Source organism: Fukomys damarensis, unplaced genomic scaffold (genome assembly GCF_012274545.1).
Source record: "Fukomys damarensis isolate Sample0158 unplaced genomic scaffold, DMR_v1.0_HiC HiC_scaffold_15, whole genome shotgun sequence".
Classification (NCBI taxonomy): domain Eukaryota; kingdom Metazoa; phylum Chordata; class Mammalia; order Rodentia; family Bathyergidae; genus Fukomys; species Fukomys damarensis.
The window spans coordinates 3376075-3385718 of record NW_022900927.1 but is presented as its reverse complement, the minus strand read 5'-3'; the positions used below and the strand labels follow the sequence as shown (position 1 = coordinate 3385718).

At 42.8% G+C, this 9644-nt stretch overlaps 1 protein-coding gene across 1 annotated transcript in view; it reads left to right on the top strand.

Moving 5' to 3' along the window:
* The first annotated feature begins 232 nt into the window (after window positions 1-232).
* Dennd5b (DENN domain containing 5B) overlaps window positions 233-9644 on the top strand; it is a 72815-nt gene continuing 63403 nt past the window's right edge. The window contains exons 1-2 of the mRNA XM_010629001.2: window positions 233-328; window positions 1515-2313. Coding sequence (XP_010627303.1) covers window positions 233-328; window positions 1515-2313 — 895 coding nt within the window. The remainder of the gene's footprint in view (window positions 329-1514; window positions 2314-9644) is intronic.

Here is a 9644-nt window from a genome sequence, read left to right as displayed (position 1 = left end):
GCCCTCGTTATTTCCAGTTCTTTCTCACCTACCCACCTCTCCTTTTGGGCCTCACCCACACTGACCATGCTGATTTCAGTTCCGCAAACCCCCATGGCCTGCTGCCCTATACAAGGGATTGAACTCAGGGCCTTCACATTGAGCTACACATCCAGATTTTTCGGTTTTTGACACTGGGTCTCACCAAATTTATGAGCCTCCTGCTACATCCTTGCAAATGCTTGAGTTGTAGATGTGTCCCACCATCCCCAGCTCTGTGCCTTTGCACTTGCTGTCCCCTTCCTACAGTCCTGATATTGCTGATGCCTACACTGGTGCTCAGGACTCGGTATGAACTTCAGCTTTCCAGAAAGCTCCCTCTTTCCTAATCCATGTTCTCCTGCTGTTTGTTGTGACAGCAGCCTACAGCCTCTCACAGACTGGGAGCTCCAGGGGGACAGGGACCATGTTTTCGCCACTATTTTATTGCCATCACGGGACTGAGTTCCTAAAGGCACTTCATAAATGTTGACAGTTTGCAAGAAGGATATGTAATTTGTAAGGTGAATCAAGTTTTCTTGGTAATGTGGGGCTTTTGGAGAATGTCTAAATTTTGCACCAGATTGATTATTAAATCTAGAAAAAATAGAAAAATGTAATGATGTACAGTAAAATTATGCAAAAAGCACATACAGTATAAAGTAAACAAAAATGAATAATGACTGTGCATGAATATGGTTGAATTACGAGTTCTTTTGTTTTTAGTAAGTTTTAAATTTTCTGTAATTTTTAAAGTTTTTTTTAAAGAATTCAAATTTCTTGTGTATTTTAAGCATCTTAAATATAGCTCCCTGGGTAATTTTGCTCCCAAGCTTGACTACCCCAGTCAATCTAAGGCCTACTCAGATTTCAAATAATCTAAAATATCCTGTTCCTACCTTTTGCTTCAGAAAATAAGTTTTTAACTTTCAGTTTTTGGTTTTTGTTTTGTTTTTTTGTTTTTTGGGGTTTTTGGGTTTTTTTGTACCAGAGATTGAACTCAGGACTGTAGGGTTGTAAGGCAGGCACAGTGTCACTGAGCTAAATCCCCAGCTCAAAGTTTATTTTTCTAAGGTAAGTATCATTCTTCACAAAACAGTGAAAAATCATACTGTTGTTTTCCTTTTTGTTTATTTTTTTCCACTTAGCATTTTATCAAATGAGTTTTCGTCTATTTCCTTATTCTTCTGAAACGTGATTATCATTACTAAAACAGTGGTGCTGAAAATTAAGCATTTACAGAGCATCTTTGCATACTCAGTCTGTCTTCAAGTCACTGGGGTGCTGTAGGAGAAAGAGGAACTGAAGTGCCCAAGGAGGTACAGGTCTTGTTCAAGGTCGCAGGCTTGGTGGGAGGCTTCCTGAAACCAAATCAAAGATCTTCTCATTCTTATTAAAGCTCCATGCCGTGCCCACACAGGGAGTACTTTTCCCCTGTATACATACATGATGTGCAAGTGAGACACACAGGCTTAACAGTTCTGCCAGGGTAGCAGGGGCGTAGCGGGGTGGGGTTAAATCTGGACACAACTTCTCTTTTTGAGTCTTGTCAGGTTGAAAGACAGCCTTTGTTCTGGTTTGAAGTTCCTTTTGTGCTGTGCTCTGATGCTTCCCCTCTTCCTCCACAGCTATGCATGCCCAAAGGGCTGTCTTTTAGGACACAGAGCGACAATAAAGACCCTCAGTTCCACTCGTTTATAATTACTCGGGAAGATGGCTCTCGAACCTATGGCTTTGTCCTCACTTTCTATGAAGAAGTTACAAGCAAGCAGATCTGCACAGCAATGCAGACTCTGTACCAGATGCACAACGCGGAGCACTGCAGCAGCGTTTGCGCCTCCTCCTCCTGCAGCATGGACTCACTGGCGAGCAGTGCTGATGAGGCTGACTCCACCTCCCTTCTGAAACTCCAGCGGTACAACTCTTATGATATCAACAGAGACACTCTGTATGTTTCGAAAAGTATCTGCCTTATCACCCCACTCCCCTTCATGCAGGCCTGCAAAAAGTTCCTCATCCAGCTTCACAAAGCAGTTACCTCACAGCAGCCGCCACCCTTGCCCCTGGAAAGCTACATCCATAATATTCTGTATGAAGTACCCCTTCCGCCTCCGGGGCGGTCACTGAAGTTTTACGGCGTTTATGAACCTGTCATCTGCCAGAGGCCTGGGCCCAGTGAACTCCCCCTCTCTGACTACCCTCTTCGAGAGGCCTTTGAGCTCCTGGGACTGGAGAATCTGGTGCAGGTGTTCACCTGTGTTCTGTTAGAAATGCAGATCCTTCTATACTCACAAGGTGGGTGTTCTTTGCCCTTCATTTTTTAAAAACAGGTACCTGTGCCCTCAACTACTGTGTTACCTTGAGTTATATTATTAGAACCAAATAATGAATATTCAGGAGTCTTTTGTTTCCCATCGAAGGAGCAGGTATGAATGAGACTAATGGCTGCAGTGTAGCTTTTCTTTGTGGCCACAGCAGCTATGGAGAGAAACAGCAAAGAGTATAAAAAGTATTACCCTGAAAGATTTTGTTGTATTTATTTTTTTAATAAAAAATGGCCTTTTTTCTGTCAATTCATAGTCATCATTAAAGAAACATTCTTTCTTTTCATAATGAGAGCGGGAAATGAGAGGGAACCTGTAGTCTTCCCACTCTTCACAAATCAGTAAAGGTGCCTAGGAAAACTCGGCTACACTGAGAAGAGGAAGTGACAGCACTGACGCTGGCCTTTTTAGCATCGCACTCACACGCAGGAGGAAGAGGTGTACAGGGGGACAGTGTGACTTTCCCAGTTCACAGTGAACTCAAATTGTGTCTGTGGCCTTGGGTGTTTTGTTTTAAGACATAGAAGAGAGAAGTTATCTTTATGATAATTATTTATTCAAAATTCTCCAAACACACACTTTAAAAATATCAAACTGGGCTCAGTGGTAGAACATTTGCCTTGCACACGAAAGGCCCTGGGTTCAATTACCCCCGCCTTTGAAAAAAAGGAAAAGAAAGAAACTAACAGATGTAGGACTTTTTTAACCACTACATTTGCAGTAACTAATGTTGATCCTAGACTAAGATACCAGTTCCCATCTGAGAATGAATTTACAGAAGAAATAGAGATGTGTAGTGAGGAAATTATCAATTCTAAATTATCATGGGTAGTGAGGAAATTATAAAATGGAATCTGTGGATGGATCCTTTGGAAAATGTGACATTTGGGTTAAGATTTTACTAATTTAAATTTGTGTTTAGTCTGGCAGAGTGAGTTGTAGTGCAATCTCCCAACTGCTGCTGTCAAGCTTATTTTACACTGCTGTTGTTTTTATTTTTCTATTTTAAATTATAAATGAGGCTGAGCCAAGTAGGCTATATTTGTACTCCCCATCTTGTGTGTGTGTTGACACTATTTGTGTGTTGACAGCCCATCATGAGGTTGTGCTTTCTCTCAGTTGTGCTACAGGATGTTCTTTGATGGTATATTCCAATGTCTCGGTGTTGTTGGGAAATTCCTCTCTCATGGCCAGACTGAATTCTCTCTCTTCCTCCTGCCATCTTTCTGAGTACTCAGCATCACCTATAAACTGTCCGTTTGCAGTTAAAATTTTTAAATAAGTTTCTTCTTCCTTTTTCTTGAAGAAGGTAGGGTTGGGAGCTGCATCATGTCAGTGCTCACATGGGTTCAGGTTCTGGAGCCTTTCATTTTGGGTTAAGGATGTTTAACTTGTATTGATTTTGGAAGTCATAACAATCCTGGGTTCAAATCTCTATGTGTCCCTTACTAATGTAACCATGGGCAGAGTTCTTACTCTTCCTGTCACTTCCCTCCTCTGTGGGGTGACAGTTTTTATCCCCAGCTGATTGATTGTAAAGGGTAAGTAAGAAGCCTATACAGAGTACTCAGGGTGTAACTGACACTGTCCAAATGATGGCTGATGTGATTATAATTACTAATAGTGTTATTAGTTCCATATAATTCTCTGTAAATTGTACTTATGTTAAATTATGAAGATCCAGCATATTAATGTATTTAAATTGTAACTTCGCTCAGCAGTCAAGGTTTGGGCTGAGGATGTGACTTAGGGTAGTGCTTGCCCAACAGGCAAAGCCCTGGGTTCAATCCCCAGTGCTACCCAACAAAACACAAATAAACAGAAACTTAATAAGTGTTCTGTCATGCTCTGTGCCATGCTTTTTTTTTGAAAAACAAAACAAAGCTTTCCATTATCACACTTCCTTTTTTAAATAGCATTTTATGTCTCATTGTCTGTCCTGAACCCTTATCCTTCTGATCTATATGACCAGTTTATCCTGTTGGTTTAAGGAGGAGTCTGTTAAGAAGTTTGAGTCAACGCATATTTGCCAATTTATTTAGTTTCAAATGAAGAAAAATATTTATGGACATGTTTTTGTACCCTAAATATTTTTTCATTAACTTGGTCTTATACTCATAACAACAGAGTGAATCCTGAAATTACAGGACTAATTTTACTGTGGTACCTTGGTTCACGAACTTCATTCTCTCCACGATTCTGCTTATAAACCAGATTGAATGAGAACTGAATTAAATTCGGTGGTTAGGTTCAATGTTGACTTTATGGGGAAATCTGGTTTAGCTCTCATCCAATTTGGTGTGTGACCAGAATTGTGGAGAGAATGAAGCTCATGAACTGAGGTACTGCTGTTTTTGTTGTTTTGTTTTGAGACAAATTCTCACTATGTAGCCCAGGCTTGCCTTAAACTCCTAGTGATCCTCCTGCCTCAGCCTCCCCCATGCTGGATGTATTTATTTTTTGAGATAAGATCTCACTGTGTTTCTCCTACTAGCCTCAAACTCAGGATCCTCCAACTCATGATCCTGGCTCAGCCTCTGAGTAACTGTAATTACAGGCCTGTATCATCACACCCAGCTACTAGAACTAGACATTTTTTTTCTTTCTGTGTCATATGGAAAGAAAGGTTTTATGGCCAAGTTTATAGCCATTCACAAAAATCACTCTGTCAGGACTTGTGCTAAAAGAGCACGTGTATATTTTGGAATTCTCTCCAGTTAATCCCAGTAATCAGCATGATATGTTTCTGTCAGCAATGTGTCATCAAGGGAAATTCAGGATCAGAAAAGCAAAGGGACCACCCAGGACGGGGCAGCAGAGGAGAGGTGGCACCAGGACCCAGCTCAGTCTGTCCAAGCATGTCACCACTGTGCCGGCTCTGCAGCTGTGGCATTCCACCTTCCTCCCTTTCCCACCCTTTTGGTGTCAGCTGTGCAGTTACCGACTCCATCGGTTCTGGAAGAACGTGGTCCACCAAGTCCTTGTGGAGTATGACGTGAAAGCCTGTGTAAATGCAGATTTTTGACAGACAACGGCTTTTCCCATTAGAGAAAGGTATTTTGCTTAAACAAATTAAATCCAGGAGTTACTGTGTTGACCTGTACCCTGGTGCCCCCTTCACCTTTCCTGACTGAAAGGGGATTCAGAATATACACATTTCCTACTCACTGATAAATGTTTCCATAAAATTTGTAAATGTTTCATAGGCTAAATAATTGCTGTGAAAACCCAAAGAGAGTTAAAGTAGGTGGATCTCATCGATGGAATTTTCTGTCTAGACTGATTTGAATTTCTGGTTGGTAGCCTGTGTAAACAGACTCAGTCTGTTGTCTAGAAAATGTGTACAGCACAGCCTCTTCGCAGTGGCAGTCAACTAGACATTTTAAGTAGAGAATGCACCCAAGAGATGAAGGCTCTTCTAGGATCCTGAATCACAGGAAGGCACTTTCTTCTGCAGCCCAGAAATGCATGGGGCAGGCTGGGGGAAGGTTGGAGTAAGACTTTTCAAAAGAATAGTGGAGAAATAAAAGATGAGATAACACCAGTGTTGAACCTCTGCTGCCGATAATGAAAGCCTTAGGGGCATCATGGGCCCTGCTTGCCTTCTCTAGCTCTTCACAGAGGAGGTAAGCAGTTGCCTGCTTCTAGCCACACTGCGAGCCCCTTAGCCCCTCGCCTTTGAGGTGCTCCTCTGCTTCCTGCTGCTGCTCCTCCAGAAAACCATGTGGGTCGTTCCTGTCAGAAAGTGGAAGCTCCTAGTTGTCCTGAAACAGCCTTTCCCTCAATTGCTAGTCATAGTCAAGTGGACAGCATAGCTTATTGGGTATTAGTTTATAAATCATAAAAGCAAATCTGATATTCTGAGGGCTGGCATGGCTCCCCGTAACCTGAATGCTAAAAGCAGTAGAATTTGCCAGCTTTGACCAGTATTTTTAACATAGTGATAGGTGCAATCTTCATATTGTTAAAAGTTACGCATGTTACTTTTTTAATGGCCAGACAGACTCAACTGAGACAATTATGGTTCTGTACTACGTTTAATAATCCAGTTTTCCATTGTCCGTTTACTTGACCAGATGGCTAGGCTGTTTGTTGGCTATTGCATGTGAGGGGTAAAAACCCAGATAAAAGGGCTTTTATCATTCAGCTCTTCTGTTACTGCTGGGAAAACAGCACGCAGGTCAGTCAGGCCACTGAGTGGATTTTGTTTTGCCTTCTAAAGATTGATTTGTTTTTTACCATTCACCAAAATCACATCCATAAAACAAACAGCTGTTTTTGGTAGTTGAGAGGTATTCATGAGGCACAGGCCAAGTGACAGTGGGACCTGGGAGATTCTCACACAGCTCTGGTCAGCCTGGGCAAAGGGTCTCCCTGCTTTTTGCCTCCTCACAGTCCCTGGTACTGTGATCCAGTGCAAACTGTTTGTTTTGTTAGGGACCTATGGACAACAAGCACCTTCCCGCCCTAGAGAGCTTTTCTGACATCACTCAGGTTGCCATGGGTATTTCGGGCTGCAAGATTATTTATGCCCTTAGTCAGAAGGATAGTAATGTCTTATTAAAACCTAGTACTTATCCCTCAGATGGAAATTGTCTCTTTCAGGCCCTCCAGGCTTCTGACGTGGCTCAGATAGGATTTGTCTGTACAACACTCCAGCCTCCCTTTTGCATGGAGTGAGCATAGGACTCTTGAGTGTCCAGTGACGTTGCTTCATGCTTTCTGTTTCACAGTGCTAGATAGGGGAAGTGTTCTTCAGTCAGACAGAGGATCCATTCCCGTAAGACAGTCAGGTAAAACCTTTTTTTTTTTTTTTTGGTACCGGGGATCGAACTTGGGTCCTTGTGCTTGTGAGGCAGGCGGTGGAACCACTGAGCTAAATCCCTGGCCCAGGGGTAAAATCATTTTAAACATTCTAATCTCATTTAAACTCTACATTAAGCCTGTCAACCTTAAACTAATGTGGTGTCTTAGCCTGTATTAAGACATCAGTGGACCATGATACCTCATTGCACAAGTCCCAGAACCCTCTCTTCTCTGCCCCTGACCACTTCGGTATGGAAGGGTTTGGGCCCTGGCAGGGAGCTGAGCCAAGGGAGCTTGGCTCTTCTGTTCATCTTTATCTTGACTAGTGTGTTTTTGCAGTGGATCCCCATTCGTTTGTCCGTCCACCTATCCATCTATCTTTCCTTCCTCCCCTTTCCCCTTCTTTCTCTGCAGTACTGGGAATTAAACCTAGAGCCTTCACACCGAGCTACAAAACCTATCCTCTCTATTTTTTATCTTGAGATAGAGACTTGCTAGGTTGTCCAGGTGGAACTCAAACTTGTGATTCTCTTGCCTCAGGCTTCCAGAGTGCTGGAATTACAGGTGTGTCCCCACTACATACCAGGGTTTGTTTGAGCCCTTGAATGTTAGGAAACTGTTGAGGGTCCTCTGGATCACCCAGCCCTGGATAGTGCCCAGGCCTTTGTTTCATCTTGGCGTGGTTGTGCACACTTATAATCCCAGCTCTTTGGGAGGCTGAGGCAGGAGAATCACAAGTTTGAGCCTACCCTGAGCAACTTAATGACTTAACACAAGACTCTGTCTTCAAAAATTAAAAAAGAAAAACAGCTGAGGATGTAGCTGAGGCCCGGAGTTCAAGTCCCAGAATCACATACACATACATACACAGCCTTTGTTTTAATCCAATCGATGGCCATTTTATCTGCCCCATTTTGTTATACCCATTTAAAACTTTCTATCCCTCTGGAACCAATCTCTTGGCTCACCTCTCTATTATCTTCTTATTCTTTTATTGATTAACCTAATGTTTTTATTAACATCTGTAAGGTGAGAGGAAGCTGACATAGCAAAAATCAGTAAAAGTTTGGGCCAGGGATTTAGCTCAGTGGTTCCAGTGCCTGTCTCACAAGCGCAAGGACCCAAGTTGGATCGCTGGGACCAAAAAAAAAAAAAATCAATAAAAGCTTCTCATACTGTCCAGTTTTGCAACAATCAGGTTCTAAGAGGTGCCCATATGAAAGGGACTCCTTAGCCACAGCACTCCAAGTGGCAGGAAGATTCAGTGGGTGAATATCCTGATCGCCATAAAACTAAGGCCACAGGGCTGCCATACGTAAGGGATCAACTGCTTCATCGGGCATCTGATGAAACTTGGCATTTCCTGGGGAGGCCAGCCTGTGCTCCTCTCAGGGCAAACAGTCCCAGCCATAGCTCTTACCCAGTCCAAGAGCTGGCTGTGCCCTCAGGATAACCTGTGTGTATCTGTGGCTCTTACACCAACCCAAGCATATGCTGCTCTGCAGCACTGACAGAGATACTGCTGCTAAATTAGTCACTGTCAATGAGGAGCAGTGGTGCATGCCTATAACCACACTCAGCACTTGGGAGGGTTACCAGGAATTCAAGGCCATCCTAACTACATAGTGAGACCCCATCTCAAAAAACCAAACATAAGTAAGTCACTGTCGTAAAGGTTCTTCATGAGAACCCTCACACTGTATGCTGGCTTCAGTGGTTTCCTAGTTTTGCCCTTCCCCATGGACTGCTTTTATGATCAGAAGTACACTTTTGTATTGATACATAATTTTTCCATTTCGTGGGTGGTGGCTTTGAGGCTCGTGGTCAAGTGTGGACCAGCTGAAATCTGAGCTTAATCCAACCTGAGGTCTAATCTAGCAATCCTTTAATTTCTTTTTAGCTTCTACATACAGCAGTGAGCAAGGGATTTTGGTTTTTTGTTGTTGTTTGTTTTTTTTTTCTTTCTAGCGTGGGCTTTTAAAATATCCAGTGAACTAATTCTCCTGGCATTAATCCATCTTTGATCCCCACTGGTAACCTTTGCCTTTGGACTGCTCCTTGTACATATGTGGGTGACCATGTGGCCGCTCAGGAATCAAAGATTCCCCACCCTTTAGTCTCTCTTGCCAACCATGTGTTATCAAGAGTCTGAGGACTAGCGAATTGCATGTGTTCCGATTCCTCCCAACTGATACCTGCCCTACAATTCATTTCAGCTTCGACACTGCCCAGAGTTCAGTCCCATGAAACTTTCCTCACTTTCTGTTCAGCCACGAACTGGGCGCTGAGCTTCCTACATTTCCTTCCAACTCCAGTTCAGGAGTTTCCTTGTCACGCATCCAGTCTGTAAGAACTCAAGGTAGCACTTTACCTGTTAACCAGTTTGTTATAAATACAACTCAGGAACAACCAAAAGGAAGCTATGAATGGGAGCCATGGGGGTGAAATGGGGTCGGCTGATCTTTAATGACCTTTTTTTTTTTTTTTTTTTTTTTT